This window comes from Rhodamnia argentea, chromosome 3 (assembly GCF_020921035.1).
Source record: "Rhodamnia argentea isolate NSW1041297 chromosome 3, ASM2092103v1, whole genome shotgun sequence".
In the NCBI taxonomy this organism is placed as follows: domain Eukaryota; kingdom Viridiplantae; phylum Streptophyta; class Magnoliopsida; order Myrtales; family Myrtaceae; genus Rhodamnia; species Rhodamnia argentea.
Window position 1 is genome coordinate 11,659,857 of NC_063152.1, and position 22,347 is coordinate 11,682,203.

At 39.7% G+C, this 22,347-nt stretch overlaps 2 protein-coding genes across 2 annotated transcripts; both read right to left on the minus strand.

The window, feature by feature from the left end:
• Positions 1 to 3,958: 3,958 nt before the first annotated feature.
• LOC125314435 (zingipain-2-like) lies at positions 3,959 to 5,197 on the minus strand. The gene is made up of 2 exons (XM_048276675.1): positions 4,704 to 5,197; positions 3,959 to 4,629 (listed from the first exon to the last, which is right to left on the minus strand). The coding sequence occupies exons 1-2, from the start codon at positions 5,152 to 5,154 to the stop codon at positions 4,040 to 4,042; spliced, it is 1,041 nt and encodes a 346-aa protein (XP_048132632.1). The 5' UTR covers positions 5,155 to 5,197; the 3' UTR covers positions 3,959 to 4,039.
• A 4,123-nt stretch (positions 5,198 to 9,320) lies between these two features.
• Positions 9,321 to 21,793, minus strand: LOC125314099. Its single transcript, XM_048275556.1, has 5 exons — positions 21,470 to 21,793; positions 19,562 to 19,720; positions 18,825 to 19,302; positions 9,621 to 9,757; positions 9,321 to 9,517 (listed from the first exon to the last, which is right to left on the minus strand). The coding sequence occupies exons 1-5, from the start codon at positions 21,791 to 21,793 to the stop codon at positions 9,443 to 9,445; spliced, it is 1,173 nt and encodes a 390-aa protein (XP_048131513.1). The 3' UTR covers positions 9,321 to 9,442.
• Positions 21,794 to 22,347: the final 554 nt, after the last annotated feature.

A 22,347-nucleotide genomic window follows, 5' to 3' on the forward strand; every position in this document is an offset into this window, starting at 1 on the left:
CGATACCAAGAGCTGGATCGAGAACACGAATTTTTTAGCGGGGATTGTGGAGATACCACCGCCACGGGTACCACAACGGGTAGCGACAATTGACGATGACGTAAGTTGGGGTTATCAAAGGTAAAAGAACTATATGGACTTTGATTCTTGTATCCCCAAGAAGATATGTAGGCACTTAATGATAATTCATTAAGTTCAAGCTCATTCATTCTCTCTCTTTTTTTTCCCCACATTTTATTATAATGTACAATTTGATTATTTTTTATAATTTATTATGTTTATTTTATTATTTATTATTTTTAAAATTAAAATTAAAAACGGAACCGGAAGGAATCGGCCCGGAACCACCGGTTCCGGTATTTTCAAGGGCCGGTTCCGATTCCAACTTTTCATGGAACCGGAACCGGAACCGGCGGTTCCACGGAACCGGCCACGTCTACTCCACCCTGCGCAGAAGTTCCATCAAGCAAACCGTCAGTCTCATTGAAGCTTCTTTTTTTTTCTCCAATTCTTCATCAATTCCACCGGGCGCCAAAGACGAAGCAATATTTTTCATTGGTCTTCCTCATTCTGCCCGGTGAGTTCCATTTGACAATCCTGACAAATCATTGGGCCCACAAGACACTCCACGATTGCAGTTGCAGTCATCTTAAGAACTCTATCACGTGGAAATTTTTCTCTCGCAGGGATTTTAGCGGGACTTCCAAGTCAGCGGTCAACCAACTTGATATTGCCTGAGCTACAAGTCTACGGTCGAATTTTCGTTGCCCGTCTAAATCTTCTCGTACTGGTCAGCGAGCATACGCGCCATCACGACGTGGTCCCTTATTGTGAATCTCAGCGAGATCTCATTTCTTCACCGAACCAGCCATGCTATGAGATCCCCTAGCTGATCAGTCCTTCGTCGTCAAGTTTGATTCACAAGTTTCGCATAATTCAAATTAGGAAACTTCTTGCAAGATAAGGTAGAATTCTAAATTTTAGATCTCGATATTATCTTATTTGCTTGATTTGAATTGTTTTGGCATATCCACGCGATTTTCTCGCATATTTTAATGCATTGTGGATAAACCTTGCCTAAACTGAAGATATCGTTTAATTTGGGATTTATCTAAAATTTTCTTTAAAATCTTATAAGATAATTTCCTAATTTCAAAAAAGATGTGAACTTTGGCGGATAGGGCAAGTGGACCCTACCAATTTCGACTAACCTTATAATTTTCAAAATTTATGTGCCATTGGTGATTGATTTTCATTTTCATGTTTAGCATATTCATATTCTACATATTGTTTATTATTTGTTGTTATTATAAAATTTGAACATTAGTAAATAATATTGCCCATAATGCATGCTCCCTAATTGTGCCTGGTCCCTCGGAAAACGTACATTGAGGGCAATATCTAACTTCAATCTCGAAGTATGACTGTGCTCGTACGTGTGAATTATACATCAAATCATTGATCTCAAGGAGTCGAATGATAAATCCTAAATAGAATTTCAAAGTTTGTCCTATGTATATAGGGATAACGGTAATTCTATATCATATTCACTTAATGACCCTAATCGCAAGGAACGTTGTGAATAAAATCTGAATTTTGGATTTGAAGTAATTTTATGGGCAACATTGTTTTTTTTTTCAATTTTTAAGTTTTCATGGTCTAATTAAATCCCTAAAAAATCCAAAAGATGATGTCACATTTTCCTAAGTCAAATAATGTCCTTTTCACATTTTTGCGTGTAAAATAACCCCTCTAAAAATTTAAGACTTTGAGAAATCAATTTCTTGAATTAAATTATGTATTATTTAACTTTAGGGTAGCTTTTTAATCTTACTTTTCGTAAATCCGAAATTACCTTGAAAATTCTTTTTAAAAAAATCACTCATGTTGCATGTCATATAACATTGCCCGTCATCTTTGCCTTGTCATTTTAGTATATCCTGTAGGTTAGTTTATTGCATTTCACATGTCATTGCATTTATATCTCCTGTAATTAAAGAAAACCCCCAAAAAAAATCAATCAATTAAAATTGCCAAATCAAGGATTCTTCATGAAAATGGGTACCAAAAGGGCATTAATTGAAAAATTAATGTAACCAAGTTCCCGAACTCATAATCTCTGGTTCATAGAAATAAACTAGTTCTCCTGCTATTTTATTTATGTTTATAATCAACCTACCGTAAATGATTCGTGACGACTCCAAGATAAATCTTTGCATGATATTGAACCTAAGCTGCAATTTGATAGGGCTTGAAAGAGTGTGAATTAGGTTAGTCAAATGATTAACCTAATAATCCATTAACCTAAGAATTTTCCGAATTTTAGATCGCTACAATTGGTGTTTATTATTTGAGTATACTTTTATTTACTCTTCGATAGTCTTCTAAACTATTCGCAATCAAATGCAAAGATAAGTAAATCATTTTATTTTCTCTTGAATCTACTTATTCAATGAGAGAAAAGGATAAAACAGATGTATTTTGGTGTTACAATCAAATGCTATTTTATCTATCGTATTTAGTTTTAGTAGATCTCTACACCCTTAATTTTTGCACATGGAAAACCAACAATTCAGCACTAAACAGAAGCCTTGCATATTGCAAATGTGGCGATCCATAAGTTGTCCATATCAGCATACCACATAGGACGGCCAACAATGACTAGACGCCACTTTGGCAATTTTCAGTAGCAATTGGCTAGAAGAACTTCATTAGAATTTCGCGTAAAGATTTAGGACTAAATTGGGAAAATTGAAAAGTTTAAAATTCAATTGACATCTATATAATAGGTTTTAGACCAATTTAATAATTATCCCCCCTAACACTTGAATATATCGACATGGTAATATTAACATCTTAGACAACACACGTCTTCTTTTTTCAGTTCTCCCTAGAAAATAAAGATATGTGCTGATTGAACGAATTGTGCTAAATATCAACATCTAATTTTATTGTGCGGGAACTCGCAGATTTTTGCTACGTGCGAGAAATCATATAGAGAGACAAAAAAAAAAAAAAAAGCAATAGGCTTATGGAGAAATTTGATAGAAAGAAAAACTTGGCCTTGGCAAAAAGAACAAAACTAACGATACCCCAAGATCCTAATCAAAAATCAAGTACCTGGATGTACGAAAACCCAGAAACAAAAAAAAAATTCTGGTGTTTGAATCTCATTTAAACAACCATTTCAATCTCATCACTTTATCTCTTGTTAAAAAAAAATTGAATTTTTAAATTATTTTATCTTTGTTATTATTCTTTCTTTTTCTTCTTTTGTCTTTTGCTTTCTCCCTCCACCACAAAGGCCGGCGGCGGCCACAGGCAAGCTCGAGCTCGCCGGCACACATCTATAGCCATCGCCAAGTCCCGGCAACTAGTGGAGGAAGAAGAAAAAAGAAAACACTAAAAAAATTAAACAATAAAAAATAAAAAAAACATTGTAAAAAATGAAAAGTGTGAAATATATAAAATAAAAAAACATTAAAGAAAAATCGGGACGAGCGATTCCGGAAAGTGTTTTCACCTCTTTAGATTTAGGAATTCACTTTCCAAATTTTATGCATGAATTTTCCGTTGACTGAAAGTATTTTCGGTTGATTAAGTTATTTTCGGGAAATCAAATGAGTGAAAGTTTGAAAAACAGCATATGCATTTTACCAATCTAACTTACCCTCTTTCCTTTCTTCATTCTGAACCTCGTCCTTCAATTTATGGGTATGCCCCACCAATAAGCGTATCCCATGCACACCCATGGTTCGTGGTCTCAAACCACAATAGTATCAAGCGTTTGCTAACAAATTAAAATTTAAGGACTGTCTTCAAACCTTCTTTATTGTCATTCCTCATAATCATAGAAACACACTACACACTCAAGAAACGTCAGCATAAGAAACCCAGCAAAGGTGGCATGGGGCCTAGCTGAAATTTAAAACAGTAAATACACGAGATCAACTATAGTAATTGACCCGAAATATTTCAACTTAGACTAAGCTTAGTTCATATCGACAGAACTCGAAGCCATAATCTCTTAGATAAATACTTATGCAACGGGATAAGAAACTTTCGAAGCAATTCCACAAAGTCCACCTTCAACTCCAGCATCCCTTTGAATTCTCATATACCCTTCCTCGCCCCACGAAACGTCCCAAGAGTTCCTTATCAACCAGAACTTGGTCCCGTCCGTGTCCGCCCCGTACCCAACCACGGCCACTGCATGGTTCAAATTGGTGCCGCACGGGCCAGCGAAGACCCCGCCCTTGTAGTACTGGAACTCGGACCCGCTCGCGTCGAGCGCTACCGATACCGGCTGCATCGCCACGGCTGCCAGCATGTCGTCCTCGCTCGGGTTGACATCCGTGTAGGACGATATCTTGGCCGCAGCGACGGACGAGGCCTGCTTGTCGCAGGTGCCGTCGGCCCCGACGTACGGGTAGTCCGACTCGGAGCTGATGCCTTTGTTGTCGATGATGTACTGGAAGCCATTGTCCATCCAGCCGCCTTGGCAGCCCTGGTTGCCGCCGTTGGTGGCGCAGTCTATGAGTTGCTGCTCGGACAGGTTTGGCAGCACGCCTGAGGTGATCTGCGTGATCGCTTCCACCGCCGCCACCACGGAGAACGACCAACAAGATCCTGTCGTGTAATGATATAACTCGATAAGGAAAACTTCAAGCCGAAGCCCACACAATTAGCAGTAAATTTCTTACCACATTGGCCTTGGTACTTTATAGGGTTGACTGCACCGTTTTTGACCCAATCGACGCTGTCCGGAATGCTATTCGGACCTTGGTCCTGAAATGAATGGAGTTTGGAGGAATTCCTGCGTGTTGATGATGGCAATTTGTATCCTGTATATGTTGCCACAAATTCCTCGTTGGTTAAATCCGAGTACTTGTTCAATCCGAGCTCGTAAGTCCGGTTCGCCGCGCTGTTGAACTCCTCAACGAGCCGCAGGTTTTCCTGGAAAATCTTCAGACGCTTCGCCTTCTCGGCGTCGTCTCTATAGTCACGCCCATGCCGAGTCATCCACTCCTCGAACTTTTTAGTCACGGACGGGAAGTCGTAGGCACGAGACGCGGCGGTGTCCAATGCGCATGCACATGCACACAAGACAAGTATCAAGCATATGGAGAGATTTTTTGCGAGTATGGAAGCCATTTTTTTATGAAGATATATGTTTGTGCTGTGGAGAATGAATGAACGCATTAGGTGTATTTATAGAAGGGAAGATTACATAAATGGTCCCTGAATTCTTGCCGAATATGTAATGACATTCCTGAACTTTTGGGACACGTTCAATTTAGTCCCTAAATTATATGAAAATGTTTAATGTTGTCCGGTCATTAATTCAAATTAATGAAAATTCTTGTTTTGGCATCTGATCCGATGCGTTTGAACGGTGAACAAAAAAATAGCGTTATATGTGGATTGTCCACGTAAGATATCCAACTCAAACTAGAATATGATAATCATTTAATTTGTTTCACTTGTTCAATTTTGAAAAAAAAGGATTATCCATTTAATTTGACGATATTGATTATTGTATCCTATGTTAAACATCTTAATTGAACAATCCACATGTAACGTTGTTTTTCTATCCACCATTCAAACTTACTGAATTGGAAACCAAATCAACAAATTCCATTAACTTGAATTAATGGAGGAACAACATTGGAAATCCTTACGATCTGGGGACTAGATTGAATAGTTACCGAAAATTCAGGGACGATATTATATATTGAGCCAAAGTTCAGGGTTTATATGCGTAATTATCCATTTATAGAAGTGAATATGAAATGGACTCATTGGAGCAACTTGACCGCAAAGAAAGTTAGTGATGACCATGGTCAATGTTTATATGAGCGCGCGTTGCGCATGTTGTCCAAAAGCTAAACAGAAAAGAAAGGTATGTGAATGGTTCCTTCATCTTTCTCTGGCTTCAATTACGGTTTGGTCACACCTAGGAAAAGAAGTTTCTGTGACCATGGTGTATTAGATAGCTTGAACATTTACTAGGTAAATTCTTCTAAAGCTAAACACAATTGAATTGATCTGAACATGTCTCTAATTATATTCTACTTGCCTTCGTGGACTTTTCTACAATTTCAATACCCTTATTGACTAGACTGATAAAAAGCAAGCAAAAGTAATGTGTGCGTAAAGAAAAATGATCGTGTCCGTGTGTGTATGGACGAGAATTGTAAGTGAATGATTAAATATTGATCAAAAGTTTTTCGTCCATCAATAGACATTTACCCTACGAAAAACTCTCCAATATTGACAATTAGATTCCGACCCAAAAAAAAAAATATTAACAATTAGATTTGCGCATAGTTTTTTTTTTCTAATTATTCTAAACTTTAATAGCATTTTAAACTACCACGGAAATGTCATTAAGTAACTTTTAGCTTAAAATAAGCCAAAACACACAATATATCACGGACTAATCAATAGTAATGATGATATATTTACAATCGGTTAAAATAGATGCTTATCGCGTTTCGGACACACGATGCTATCAATTACAGGGTCGCATTTTACTTCAACCCTGACAAATTGAAAGTTCATCCAACTAATTCTTAACTGATGGGTTACAAAGGTAGACATCGATAATACAGACGTAGAAATCCATGTAATTTAACATGCATGATTATTTCAACCTGCTAATGTGAAAAGTTCAACTTCCTCCAATCAGGGAGAGGTAGACGTACAACATGGGCAAGAATTGTTCCTCGTGTCACGCAGACGCGGGACCTACACATTCCAAGGGTTTAAGTCAACTCCAGAACATCGTTAACATCATCTAGAAGCTAGTCAATATCGAAACCCTTTTCTACTTTCCAAGCGTCCAATGCACGAAATCTCTTCTGTTTCCCTTCCGTAGGTTGTGGAATTCTTTCTTGTCTTCTCGAACATATGGTCAGAACTTCTGGAATCGAATTCCACTGAAAGATCCATTTAGAGAAAAGTCATAAATTTTTTGTACTTGTGTCAATTCGATTTTTAGAAATTTTAGTTGTATCAAATTAGTTCTAAACATTTTCATATTTTGCTATTTCGTATCGGAATTTGTTGACGAAGATGCCGACTGTCCTATATGACATGGCTTGTGCTAACATGAACATTTTTTTAATTTATTTCTTTTATTTTTTTAATGGTTTTCTTTCTCTTTACTGTCTTTGGAGTGAGGTCAGCAAGGGCCACCAACTAACTCCCCGCAAGCCACAAGCGAGGACCGTCATGCCCTCACCGGATCTAAGCGTGACGCCCTCGCAAGCGGTTGCGGCCCTCACCAGCCATAGTGAGGGCCCGCAAGTCCTTGCCTAGTGGTCGGCAGGGGAAATGCGGCCCTCACCTAGTGCTTGTGACCCTAGGCAATTTTAGTCCCAAAAAAAATGTAAAGAGAAGAAAAGAAAAAAAAAAAAAAGACAACTTCGAAATGTCTTGGTCAGTGCCAGCCGTGTCACGTAAATGGTCAGCATCCATGTCAGTGATTTCCTAAACCATTTCACGTCAGCAATACAATTACTTTTTCCACAACTTAAAATCTACCATATTTTCTTTCATAACATAAATACTAACTTCTTTCATGAGTACTTTACAACTTAGATTCATTGTTTCGTGGGCAACTTAATGTAAGAAAAAATCATGCTTATTTTTTCGTCATTTGTATCGCTTGGGAAAAATGAGTCAAGAAAGTATATTTTTCATAGTCAATGGAAAACTTATGCTTAAATTTAACAAAGCGACTCACTCTTTTTAAAATAAAAAATCATTTTTCAAAATACAATTAGATCTTGGTGTTCGGACCTGAGACCTCGGTGTTTGAACTCGAATCCAACCAAGATCGTCTCACTTAGAGGCAAACCAGGGATCTCGGTGCTTTGAGGTTGAGTCCTTATTCTCGATAGCTGGGTTCAAAATCCTAATGCCTGTGCCTAGGTCCACGGCGGCCAAGCCCGAGTACCCGGCTCCCATGTCCGGGTTGCCCTCACCAGCGCCCAAGTCCCTACGGACTTGGCCCAAGACCACAGCGCTCAAGCTGGAGTCCCCAACGCCCAAGTCCAAGACCTCGGTTTGTGCTCGAGATTTAGAAAAAAAAAAAAACTGTGTTTGATTTTTTTTTCTGTAACAATTGTCGAATATGACTTCCATTTTATTTGCAAAGTACAGGTAAACATAGAATGAAAATAAGTTTCTTGCGAAAATACTTTACAGCAAAGTTTTTTTTTGGTAAGGTACTTTACAGCAAAGTTCATGTTCAGAACAAACGGAAACTTAATATGTAAAAGAACTTTATAATAGGGGTGAAAAAACCTATTAAAGGTTGAGACAAGATCCCCCCCGCTCCCCCCCACCCCCCCTCCCCCCCCCTCCCCTCTCCCTGCGTACACGACACTTTTCATTGCCGGTCCTATTTGCTCGTCCACTCATTAAAATGGAAAATCTTGATCTTGACCATAATGTGTTGGATTTATTTAGTTTTTGCTCATTTAGGTTTTCAACCTAGCACTAGCATAATGTTGCACTTTTTCAATTTCATATTCCAAAATTGATACGTACATTTGTATTGTATGATTTGAGTATATTTTTATCTGTACGTTTCGATAGTCTCCTAAAATATTCGCGATCAAACGCAAAGACAAGTAAATAATTTTATTTTCTCTTGAATCTATGTATTCAATGAAAGAAAAGGATAAAATAGATGTACTTTGGTGTTACAGTCAAATGCTATTGTATCTATCATATTTAGTTTTGGCAGATCTCCTCATCCTTAATTTGTGCACAAGGAAAACTATCAATTTAGAACTAAATGGATGCCTTGCATATTGCTGATGTGGTGGTGATCCACAAGTTCTCCACGTTAGCATACCACGTAGGACAGCCACTGATGACTGGATGCCACTTTGGCAATTTTCAGCAGCAATTGGTCAGAAGAGCTTCATTGGAATTTGGGGTAAAGAATTAAAACTAAATTGACAAAATTAAAAAGTTTAAAACTCAATTGACATCCATATAATAGGTTTTAGACCAATTTAATAATTATCCCCTCTAATGCTCGAATAAACATCTAACATACTAATATTAACATCTTAGAGAACACAGTTCTTCCTAGAAAATTAATATATGAGCTGATTGGAAGAATTGTACTAAATATCAAAATCTAATTTTATTGTGCGGGAACTCGCAGATTTTTGCTAGTATTCCTCAAATTTCTACCTGCAAGAGATCATATAGAGAGACAAAAAAAAAAAAGCAATAGGCTTATGGAGAAATTTGATAGAAAAGAACTTGGCCTTGGCAAAAAGAACAGACTATCAATACCCCTAGATGGTAATCAAAAATCAAGTTGCCGGATGCATGAAAACTCTCATTTTGCTGATGCTGCGCTATTGATAGTTAAATTTGAGTACCCTCGACGCTTCCGATGATTACCGATCTTCAATCATATGATCTCCCATTCAGATTCATCAAACTCGTGGTTCCTCATTGTGGATGCCATGTTCTCCAGAATGAAGTTCTAAGACAAGAAGATGGAGAAGAACAGTGACCAGGACGCAATGTTGCTAGTCATCGAGACAGGTTATTGAAGATCTATTCCATAGAGAGCGAAGGCGACATACCTGTATTACTCGTGCTTCAGTCATTTCGTTAGGAGCTGAACAAAGTTCTCCGGCATCTACAATAATGCAGCTCTCATCAAGCTTGATCAACTCATTGACACAATGGTGGTCTCGAGAAACTGAGCAATCCGATCCTGCTGTGAGAAATGTGTGATAATCAAACATCATATAAAGCAAGAAAACCAGTAGGCAGCTTCATGGATTTCCGATAATGTCCTAATTGTTCGATTTTAGCTTGTTCTTCGCCATGGGCCCGTGTTGACGCCTAAATTTTGACTAATCTATTTTTTGCATAAAAATTATAAAAATCATCTCACATATTTATTTTCAGCATACATTGCATTGGCATATAATTGGGCAAGCAGAACACTTAATTTAGCATGCGTCTAGACTAGGCACGGGATGGAAAAATACACCGAGAAGATTTGAAACTTCAGGGACTGTATTGCAAATACTTAAAACTTCGAGGACTGTATTGCAAATACTTGAAACTTCGGGGACTGCATTGCAAATACCAAAAGAAGATGGAGAAAGGAAGATGGTGAAGAGAAGATAAAGAAGAGAAGATAATGAAAGGAAGATGGTGAAGGGAAGATGAAGAAGAGAAGATGAATATGAAGAAGGGAAGATGAAAATGGAAGGTGAAGAAATGAAGATGAAGAAGAGAAGATGAAAATGGAAGGTGAAGAAGTGAAGATGAAGAATGAAGGATGGAGAACTTTGCCTATAAAAGAGAGCTCTTGAGAAGAGTTTTAAGGGGAGAATTTTTGTGATAGAGCATTTAGAGAGCTCTTGAGAAGAGTTTTAGAGGGGGAGTGGAAGAGAATTGAGAGATTTTTTTTTTAGAGGAATTTTTAGAGAGGAAAAAGAGAGTTCTTGAGAAAAATCAGAAGAGAAAATTCGAGAGTGAAGAAAAGAGTTTTAGTCGAGCATCATCTTCGACGAGTCCCGACACATATTTCGCCCCTCGCAACCCAACAAGGCCATTGCTTGCCATTTTCGACGACAGCCGCGTTCTTCCAACTCCGAGATCTTGAAGGGAACTATAACGTGTATGTGAGTAAGATTTTGTGTAATAGAAGGTAATCCTTTCCATCTCGATCTACAAAAATGTAATCGTTTGGTTTGAACATTTGTTTGTTTATTTTAGACATGCCACGTGTTCCAAATTTTAGCATTATTACATGTTAATTTATTTTTATAAATACTCGTGATCGGCGCGTTTTCTTTCTTTCTAAATCACCCATGGTGTATATCGTACAAAGTTCAATGTTTTACATCCCCATAAAAAAGAAGAAAAAACCAAAAAAATTGCATCTTTGAATTTCAAGCAAAATCCATCAAAATAGCCAAATCAAATATTTTTCATGAAAATGGTACCGAAAGGGCGTTAGAGAAATCGACGTAACCAAATCCCCCGAATTCAAAATCTCCGGTTCGCGGAAATAAGATAGTTTTCTCCCGCTATTTTATTTAGGTTTCTAATCAACCTACCAAAAATGATTAGTGGCGGCTCTAAAAAATGAAAAATCTTTTGCAAGATAATCACATGAACCATAAGTTGCGATTTGGTATGGACTTGGGAGAGTCCGAGTTAGGTTAGTTAATTAATTAACCTGATAATCCATTAGCCCGAAAATTAACTTGTTTATTTTTTTTAGGTCGCGACAGCTTGGCGACTCCTTTGGGGATCCAAAGAGGACTTAGGCCGGATAATTTCATGAAAAAGAAATCACTTGATTTTGTAAACTTTGGTTGAATTCTCATTCTTATGTGTTAAATGTTTTTGCAGATTGGGAGTTATAAGGGGAGGAGTGATCGGCTAACCCTTTGTTTTGCAGGCTTGGTGAATTGGAATTGTGATTTAACTTTTGAATCATTGAAGCGGTGTTTGCCTTTAATTGTTGTGCATGATTTATCGTCTTTGCACTACACCGCACACAACCCGTGACCGAACCCGGGTCACACTAATAGTTTTAAGATGGTATTTAGATGGTCCTTTAACCTTGGCGGTAAGGCTTCGCTAAAGGTTATCCCATCTGGATCCCGAAATTTTTTTCCAAAAAATGGCTCAAGGGTCGTTCTTATGCACGTGAGGCTACGATGCATGAGAATTGCCCTTGTCGACCGAACCAAGCCGAAGTGAATGAACCCGACTAGTCATGACTATTGTACGCGAGGTTGCGACTAGTCATGATGACTGTGCACGAGGCTGCGACATGTCGTTTCGTTCATCATTTCACTTTGCAAAAGCCTTTTGGATAGATAGAATAAGATTTAAACTCACGATTCATGCACATGTCTTTGTGATTGGCATTTTCTTCGTATGAGAGGTAATTTCTTGTCTCTTGTACCCTGTTATCTCATTTTTATTTTGGGCCGGTCCATGGTTTAGGTTGATTGTTTAGAAGTTTCATTATCTTATTTCCAATTTCGCACTTTGCTTCCGTAGCTTTTACAATTTCATCAGTTGTCCTCAATTCTGATTTGGCTTATTCCTGTTGTGCGATTTTTACTAAATTCTACGATCGAGCTTTGAGTAAGTGCCAAACACGAAAGTTGTAGACCTATGTTTCAACTAATATCTTGCAAAATTTCAGAATTAAATTCATAATTTAAGATGGCCCTTCGTTTTTTCAACAACATGCGGTTATAACAGTTTTCTGAACGTGATTTTTTTGGAAAGACACATTAAACTGATTTGATCCGTGCATTTCTAGTCTGATTGGCCAACATAAAAGTTGTTTATCACCTTCTCAACTATAAGCTCGTAAAATTTGGACATGTTTTGATCAACGTACGAATTAATACGAATTTTTTCGTAAAAGCAAACAAACTGAAAATTACATGTTCCAATCCTTTGGTCATAATCACTTTGTTCGTTTGAGTCTAGAGGGATGTCATGGGCCGGCTCGCTATTCTTGCTCCCTGTACTCATTTTGGGTTTGTTACTGCGTACAGGTAATTTATCACGTATCTTCACATATTACTCGATCGGTCGCGAAGAGGATGGCCGACATTAACGCCGCCGTTAGTGCTGCCCTAGACGAGAAACTTGGCTCCTTGACTGAGCGCTTTGAAGGAATGATGTCCCGAAAGATGGAAGAAATGATGGCCGCCTTCACCGCTAAACTTCAATCATCCGCCGCCAGCCCGCCGCTTCCTGCTCTAGTTCCTCCTACGGACTCACCATGCAAAGTGTCACGAATCACCTTCAAAGGGTTAGAGATAAGCCGAGGAAGCACGATGCGGGTTAGGACCAACGCGACCGGACCAAAGTTGATTGGAAGATCAATACCGAGAAAACCTACCGAGCAAAAGGTACTCGGCCACTTCCCAATCAAGAATACATGTCATACCAACCTTCCGCTGGTGGTTCTAGCAGCAGACAGGTTGATCATCCCAACAAGTTCCCGAGCAACGACGGAGGCTCAAGCTCAAGGAGTCAGACTGCTCACGGCGAAAACAAAGTGGGAAATCTGTCGCCAGTGTTAGCAAGTAACACTGCCCAATTCGAGTATCAATTGCTTGAAAAATCAGAAGATTACTTTGATGATGAGCTCACCACCTTGATAAGCCGGTTCGGAGTCGAAGGACCTCTAGAGTTGTGATCCGAAGCAAGTGATTATGGATCCTCAAACAACAATCGTTGGTGTATGATCCAAGACAAAATCAGTCGATCATTGGAATGGCCAGCAAAAGAGGTGGAACCAATCTCGCATGAATACTCATTTAATTCCATGTATAGTTCCCCTGCGTGGGACATTTTTGACTTTCTGGCTGTCTAGAATTTGTCTAGAGTTAAAGGGCGAATTTTCTCCTATCTTATCAAATGCGTAAGTTCCTTGTTAAGCTAGGCTCGTAGCAAATCAATTTGTGGACGACGCCCCTGAACGCCCGTAAAGAGAGATTCCGAATAGCCTTACTTGGGAGAATACGAGTAAAAGACCAAGCGGGCTCAAAGATGGGTAACTCAGTATCGTCCCAATTGGCTCTCGGTCATTTCAAACTCTGATTTAAGCTTATTTCATTCTCGACGGGGGATTGCCAACTGTTTTGAGAACAATATAGCAAAAAGCGAACCAACCGTGGACGCCAACATCACCACGACCTAGTGGTTGGGGGAATGACAGTGGTCCGAGGCGTCCCAGGTTCGATCCCGGGATTTGGCATCAATGTACAAAGATTAATAAAAACCTTTTTGCTTCGCAGTTCAATGCCGATTGAAACTCAGCCCAGATGGTTACAAGACCGGAGAGATAACATCCCGGACATACAATCCGATCCAGATGAGTTGATCTTTTCGATTCAAAGTTCACAAGAAATTCGTACAAGGGTAAAGCGGTATCGTTTCAACTCGTTTAGAACACGAGAACGTACATTGATGCTTTCCCTTTTGATTTTTACAGGGGTCATTGCCTTTCCGGATAGGGAAGTATCCCTTCTCCCTAAAATTAATGAAATAAGAAATTCCCGGAGCCTTTGACAATCTCATGTCTCGAACCGGATAATGAAGTTTTGCAACTCATTTGCATGAGCAGGGGCAACTCCCAATCCACGCCCCTAAGAAGTTTCTTATGTGCTTGCGAATTCTGTCCACCAAGATAAAAAGTTGCTGCATTTTAGATGCTAAAAAACACTCATACATTGCATAGTTTGCGCATGACTGTTCCTCATGTTTAATTTACCAACTCTGAATAAGGAACATGAACTACATAAGATACATCGAATGTATGGAATGGGGCAGGGCAGGATGATGAAAGGCAATCCTTTCCCAAACACGTCCCATTTTTTCGGGAGAGTTGAACAGTGGCTAAGTTCCGCATTTCACAAGGTAAAAGGTTTTCTCGCAAAAGGTACGATAGCCGAAATGACAGAGGCATTCAGTTCTCTATCCCAAACACTACGGGTGATCCATTGATTACCCCTTTTGAGCGATGGTTTCATTTCTTTACCCCTGTCAAGAACCACCCCACATTGGGGCAAAACAGAGGTAATTCCATCAGCATCACGAGGCAAATGGTTAGAAATTCTCTTGCTTGGACTAACATCAATCTTCGGGTGATTCTTTGCATTGCACTTGCGCTTTAATTCAAGTGCCTTAGGATGACGAAGAGCATTTCTTCCTTTATCCTACACATTTATATCCATTTGCACAAACCATTTGAACCTGCAAATGCATTTCTAAAAGCCCTTATTGGTGACCATTATTGTCCCGAAGCAAAAACGGCCCATCTTTGAGGAGAACTTGAAAAGTTGGATCAACAGAAAATCCCCGAAAGAACTCATCAAGATACTGAAATATGCAACAGTAAAATAAAGGTGAAAAAAAAGGAAGAAGCAAAGGTTGATTCTACAGAAAATTCTTAGGGCATTTGAAAAAAACAAAGTGCCTACCAAAAGTAAGGCCAACGCCCATTCAATTCAATTCTCATTTGTAGAATACATTTGAATTTGAATATACAATTCTCTTGTACATTTCAAGAGGGGTTCCCGTTAAGTGTCAAATTGCAAAGTGCAATCCTCAGCTCATACCATCCTCAAAGCAATGGTAGCACTCCAAAAGGCCAAGGTCGGTGACAAGATTGCGATGGTCACCGACATCAAGCTGCTTCTCATACATTTTTCGAGCCAAAACGAATCCTTTCTTTTCCAAGTCCCCGAATCATAACTCACCGTACAACCCTTCAAAAGTCTTTTCTGACTAGGGCACTTGAGTTAATGTAGGGCTCAATTATTTTAAGCATCACTTGAGGAAGTTCGAGCAAGATTATTTCTCTATCATTTTTGCAGGGTTCTTGACTTGTAAATCTAGAGCAGATGACGAAGAAATTCATTTCAGCAGTCTTGACTCAACTAGAGTCCCATTTGTAAACCTTTGACCTAGCCCTCATTACGGTCCTAATCAAGACCTCCAGATCGGCTCGGTCGTATCAATTGTGAGATTACTTGGATCCTTATCGAATGCGATGATGGAAAGATTGAGTGATTTCTCTTGAATCCTGCAGACAGGATAAAGAGCTTTTCTCGAGAGTGAGAGAAAGCCCTTTCGGACTGAAGTCCCCCCATTCAGCTCACATTCGAGGTATTCGTAATGTGAGAACATCCCTGGACAAAATTGGTAATGCAAACTTGACAGAATGGTTATGCATGAACCATAGTATGAGTGATTGCATTATACTCATTGTTGAATATGTTTGTGTGTGTTACCTCTGACATTCTATGATAGGTAATACATTCCCGATGTTCGAGTTCCTTCCTAAGGTCTCGAAATTCATCCAAGGATTATTGAATGAGCAAGTTTTGCTGGCAAATGCCTACCAGGTACGATACGAGCAATCTGTTTCGTTCCTTGATTAATCGTTTGGAGAACCCGGGTAAGTTTTCTGAACCCCTTTTCAAATTAACAACTCTTCTGATGATAGTTGTTATGATTCCATTCGAGCAATATGCCCCTTTTGTACTTATCGATTCCATTCGATGGTGCTCCTATAAAAAATTGTTCAATTCGGGCAATATGCCTCTTTTCTATCAGGTTGTGAAGACATATGCACCGGCGATCTTGACATCTTATCAAATCATAACGACGTAGCTCTTATGATTTCGGTCTCGGATCACGAAGACGTATGCACCGGTGATCTTGACCTTTAGTCGGCTCATAATGACATAGCTCTTATGATTTTCGGCTCCTTTATCAAATCATGAAGACATAAGCACTCATGGTTTTGATCCAAACCAAATCATAATGACGTAGCTCTTATGATTTTGTTTCCCCTTTGTCGAATCGTGAAGACATATGCACTGGCGATTTCAACATTTAATCAACTCACAACGACGTAGCTCTTGTGAACTTGGTTCCACTTCTTTCGACTCACAATGACGTAGCTCTTGTGATCTCGAAGGACACACATATCTTGCGCTGTCTCGCACCAGAAAGAAGCCTGCGGTAACGGATAAGGCACCGATACCTTAAAATCCTTGCATCCGCAAAAAGAAACTTGGAAATTAAGAGAACCATTAGCTTACGAGAAATTTGGTAAAACAGGTATTCTTGTATGCGATCCATGTGCGTGTTTCTCTAACATGGAAAAGAGGAATTATGACACATGTTATTTACAGTCTTGCATATCATGCATCACTTCATTACATTAAAAAAAATGGGATTAAAACTCCCGCCAAAAAGTTCATCCATAATTTGCACTGTCAAAATTTAGGATTCAATTTTGTCTTTGAGTGGAACCTCTACGAGCCTCCACTCAAAGAGGGGCAGCTGTTGACGCCTAAATTTTGACTAATCTATTTTTTGCATAAAAATTATAAAAATCATCTCACATATTTATTTTCAAGATACATTGCATTGGCATATAATTGGGCAAGCGGAACACTTAATTTAGCATGCGTCTAGACTAGGCACGGGATGGAAAAATACACCGAGAAGATTTGAAACTTCAGGGACTGTATTGCAAATACTTAAAACTTCGGGGACTGTATTGCAAATACTTGAAACTTCAGGGACCGCATTGCAAATACCAAAAGAAGATGGAGAAAGGAAGATGGTGAAGAGAAGATAAAGAAGAGAAGATAATGAAAGGAAGATGGTGAAGGGAAGATGAAGAAGAGAAGATGAATATGAAGAAGGGAAGATGAAAATGGAAGGTGAAGAAATGAAGATGAAGAAGAGAAGATGAAAATGGAAGGTGAAGAAGTGAAGATGAAGAATGAAGGATGGAGAACTTTGCCTATAAAAGAGAGCTCTTGAGAAGAGTTTTAAGGGGAGAATTTTTGTGATAGAGCATTTAGAGAGCTCTTGAGAAGAGTTTTAGAGGGGGGGAGTGGAAGAGAATTGAGAGATTTTTTTTTTAGAGGAATTTTTAGAGAGGAAAAAGAGAGTTCTTGAGAAAAATCAGAAGAGAAAATTCGAGAGTGAAGAAAAGAGTTTTAGTCGAGCATCATCTTCGACGAGTCCCGACACATATTTCGCCCCTCGCAACCCAACAAGGCCATTGCTTGCCATTTTCGACGACAGCCGCGTTCTTCCGGCTCCGAGATCTTGAAGGGAACTATAACGTGTATGTGAGTAAGATTTTGTGTAATAGAAGGTAATCCTTTCCATCTCGATCTACAAAAATGTAATCGTTTGGTTTGAACATTTGTTTGTTTATTTTAGACATGCCACGTGTTCCAAATTTTAGCATTATTACATGTTAATTTATTTTTATAAATACTCGTGATCGGCCGCGTTTTCTTTCTTTCTAAATCACCCATGGTGTATATCGTACAAAGTTCAATGTTTTACATCCCCATAAAAAAGAAGAAAAAACCAAAAAAATTGCATCTTTGAATTTCAAGCAAAATCCATCAAAATAGCCAAATCAAATATTTTTCATGAAAATGGTACCGAAAGGGCGTTAGAGAAATCTGACGTAACCAAATCCCCGAATTCAAAATCTCTGGTTCGCGGAAATAAGATAGTTTTCTCCCGCTATTTTATTTAGGTTTCTAATCAACCTACCAAAAATGATTAGTGGCGGCTCCAAAAAATGAAAAATCTTTTGCAAGATAATCACATGAACCATAAGTTGCGATTTGGTATGGACTTGGGAGAGTCCGAGTTAGGTTAGTTAATTAATTAACCTGATAATCCATTAGCCCGAAAATTAACTTGTTTATTTTTTTTAGGTCGCGACAGCCCGCACAAATAGTAATTTACATAGATGCATCATTATTAATGTATATCCTACTTGTACTTTCGATCCAACAATTTGAACTCCAGTAGAGAAATATCAGAAGGGGGTTATTTAGGACAGTAGAAAGAATTAGCAGAAGCAAACTTAAGTCTAACATTAATTAGATAGAATAACCCATGCAGGTGGTGCTGAGTAGGAAACATACACAAGGGTAACCCTAATGAAGCAAACCGAATGGCTGCCTTCATGCAGAAGATCACCTGATGATAGTGAAACCGATGCTTTTCTTATGGAAGTGAATGGTATGTAAAATCATTACTTCTTCCATAATGCGTGAGGCCATAGACCTAGTTAACCGGACAAAGAGAGAAAGACACGGGACATGGCGTAGAGCCGTGGATTAGGCATCCATGAAACATTCTAAACTGGTGCACATTTACCTGATATCTAGAAGTAGGCTCTTGTTTAGCCGTTATATCACAATTACATGCACATAGGATATCTGTGAGGTACGTACCGATTGGTTCTACGAATGCATTCGAGGATGTGACATCAGGAATGATGCTCACATGTTCTTCTGGACTAACGCAATAGAGTGACTTGACTGTACCTATGTTGTCAGCGCAGGTATCCAAACCATGGACATCCTCCCCAAGTCCTTCCATTAAAGAGGCACGTTTGTGTCCGTCTTTGAACTTCAACGGGGTTTCTTCAGCTTGAGAGATTGGCACATCTTGTGTGGAGTCGCCCCAGCTCTCGGAGTCCACATCGGAGTAGTTGTTTATACTACAAGAATCCTCTTGGAGGTAGTCTCCTTCAGCAGGGTCCGATGTTGTGTAGCTGTCAGTAATTTCCAGCGGAGGCATATCGGACAGTACCTCTTCACTCGCCTGCTCCGGGGACGAGGTGAAAACTTCTTGCACGAACTTCAAGCAAAAGCTTCTCATGTCAGCACGCACCTTCTTTAGCTTGCTTTCAACATAATGAACCGTGTCCTGTCATGCGAGGATTTCAACAATTAAACAGGACAGCATACGAAGAAGCTTGCCAAGAAAGATGTCATTACATCTATTGGAAGGTCAAGATATAGGGATCTGGATAAATCACGACGAACAATAGTCTCCCGCAGAGTTTGCTTGGAACTAGGCGAAAGTAAGAGACGTTACTCATGAGTGACACTTAAATTAACAAATGGGGAAGAGAGGAATGATAAAAGCCAATCTATGAGGAGGACCGCAAGGAGCGAAAAATCACCGTGCAGATGCAATCTTCTACATCCAAACAGAATTCTTCAATCTTCCCACTTATATCCTCAACCATGTCGACCAGCCAAGTATTGCCATTAGTGATTGCCATGTCGCACTGGTTAGCTACACCAGAAGTGTACCAATCTGATTCTCCAGTGGCCCTACCCTGCGAGACAAAAAATTATGCCAAGTATTTCAACAAACAACATTAAGAGAAGTTCTAATCAAATAAACTGTGAGTAGAGAAGAAGAAGTCAAAGAGAATGTGAAGTGTCGGTATGAATGACTCTCTCTCTCTCTCTCTCTCTCTCTCTCTCTCTCTCTCTCTCTCTCTGTCTCTCTCATGACGTCACCAGTCCTTAAAAAAAAAAACCACACATCTCTTGCCGAACTTCACCGAGGAAGATGGTACTGCAAAAGTGTCGGCTCGATGCCGTATTCAAGGCTCTCCCAACTAGCTCATACATAGTAGGCTATGATCTTTGCCTCGCTCTCGGTAAAATCAGTGTTGATTTGCTCACAGAAAAGCTCTCGCACTATCTTCTAGGAGCCTATTCCATCAACCACAAATGCATGGATCTGCTAAAAAATTGAACAACTTGAATGTTCTTTTTCACATGGGATCTCCTTAAAACCAATGACCGAACTATTTTTTGAGCTCTTCCTTCCTGATTACTTTCCCGCGATTTCGCTCTGCGCCAAGCATATTTAAAACTTAAACAATTCTGTGATCATGAAAAGATATTCCCCTAAACACCACAAGTGATCAGTCACGGTACGGGCCAAGAAAAGAATATTAGCCGATCAAAACACTATCATCACTTCACCTATCGAAGACCAGCAAAGATCAGTCAAAAGCCCAAGAACAGAAAGTTCATGAATTTATCCCTAAAGGACTCATTTTTCCTACTAATTTCACTATGATTTGAACTCTTGACCTTTCACTCCCAAAGAAATATCATAATTTAGCCGTTAAATCAAGAATAAAGTATCGAGCTACTGACAAGGCGACAATTATTTATTTTTAAGGATGTGTAACATTTTCATGTACGACTCTCTCGCAGACACCAACAACCCCACTTTCACGAGATGTTATCGCAGGATATAAAGATTAGTTTCTCTCCTGCTTGGCTACAACGTGGCTAAAACATAGGGAAGATCTGGCTTTGTTGGAGAAGAAATAGAGCAACAACGGTCTCTATTTTAGAGAGAGAGAGAGAGTGTGTGTGTGTGTGTGTCTATGGAAGAAGATCGAAGGAAGAGAATAAAGTGGAGCGATGAGCCTGACTGGTCGAGGCCCGGCGACCACTTCCCACCATCGTTGGCCCTTTCCGACCGCCGCAGGGCTGCTGCTTCTGCGTTCCTTTTTTTTTTTTTTATGTACTCATGTCATCTCAACGTTAAGAAGGACCTGATCCACCTTATGTATTCTCCATGCAACATTTATTTTCTTCACCATTATCAAGTTGTTCGGTTTCGTTCACTTTATTCAACGGGCCAGTCTAGAAATAATCTCCTACGAAGGTTCACTTCACGTACTCCCAAGGAAATTTTAAAAAAAGGACCTCAAGTGTTATTTTTTTCTCAAATAAAAGTCTAAAGTGAATCTTGTTTTAATTAATAGCCTAAAGTGCCTTTCTTGTTTCAAAAAAAGGGCCCCATTAGGGATATTTTCGGCCTTTTACATTTTATGAATTTTTTCCTATTTTCCTATTTTCCTTTCCTTTCCTTTTATTTCTTTTCTTTTCCCCTTTTTTTTCTCTTCCCCTGTCGCCGGCGGTCATGGGTTGGGGAACAAGTAAACCAATCAAGATTAGAATAATACATTACAAAAGAAAAAAGAGCTAGCTAAGCTCAAGCTTCTCCTCTGGGAGCCACAGAGAACAGGGCATCGAGATCTGGCGGCTTAAAGTACCTGTTCTTTGGTGCGTCCCTCCTCTTTCCGCCGATCAGCTTCTTCTTCTTCGGGGGCGGGGGATAGACGCTGGGCAGCGGAATTCTGCACTCTTCGTGCTTGGGCGTCTCGCAACCTTCCTCTAAAACTGAGGACTTCGCTGCGGTGACGAAGAATAACAAGATTTTGAAAATGTAGCTCGGAATCTTCGGGGGAGGTGCGGCTTCTGCGAATTGAATCGTGGACTGATGATGGGTGATGGGTGACAGCTAAGCGGAGCTTCCGGATAGCTGACATGCCAGGGTGGAGACATGGCCCATGTTGCCTCTGCGTCTTCATCACCATTCACAGGGTCGTTCCTGCAAGAGTCGATGAAATGAGGGAGAGAGAGACAGAGATGTCGAGGATAGATAAAAGCGAGACTTGTGCATTGCGAGAGGAAAGAAGGAGAGAGATGAGCGTCATCGATCAGCACCGCTGAGATAGAATTTAAGCCTGTGGCTGTGGTGGTTGGGAGAGAGAATGTTTGTCGGTTGCCAGATTGGGCGAGGGTGACGAGGGCTTCGTCGCCGGCGGCCGGCCCTCACCCTGGTTGGGCGAGGCGAGACCTCGCGGCTGCCGATGAAGCCAGCCCTCACCTGTGGCCGGCAAGGCCGCCCAACCCACGGTAGCTGGCAAGGGGAAGAGAAAATAAGGAAAAAGGAAAAGAAAAGAGAAAATAAAGGAAATAAATCAGAAAATGTAAAAGGATCAAAATATTTGTGATCATGCCTTTCTTTGAAATAAAGAGAGTACTTCGGGCTCTTGTTTGAAACAAAGTCTACTTCAAGCTCTTAATTGAGAAAATGAAGACAATTGGAGCCTTTTTTTGAAATTTTCCCCGTACTCCCACGAAGTGT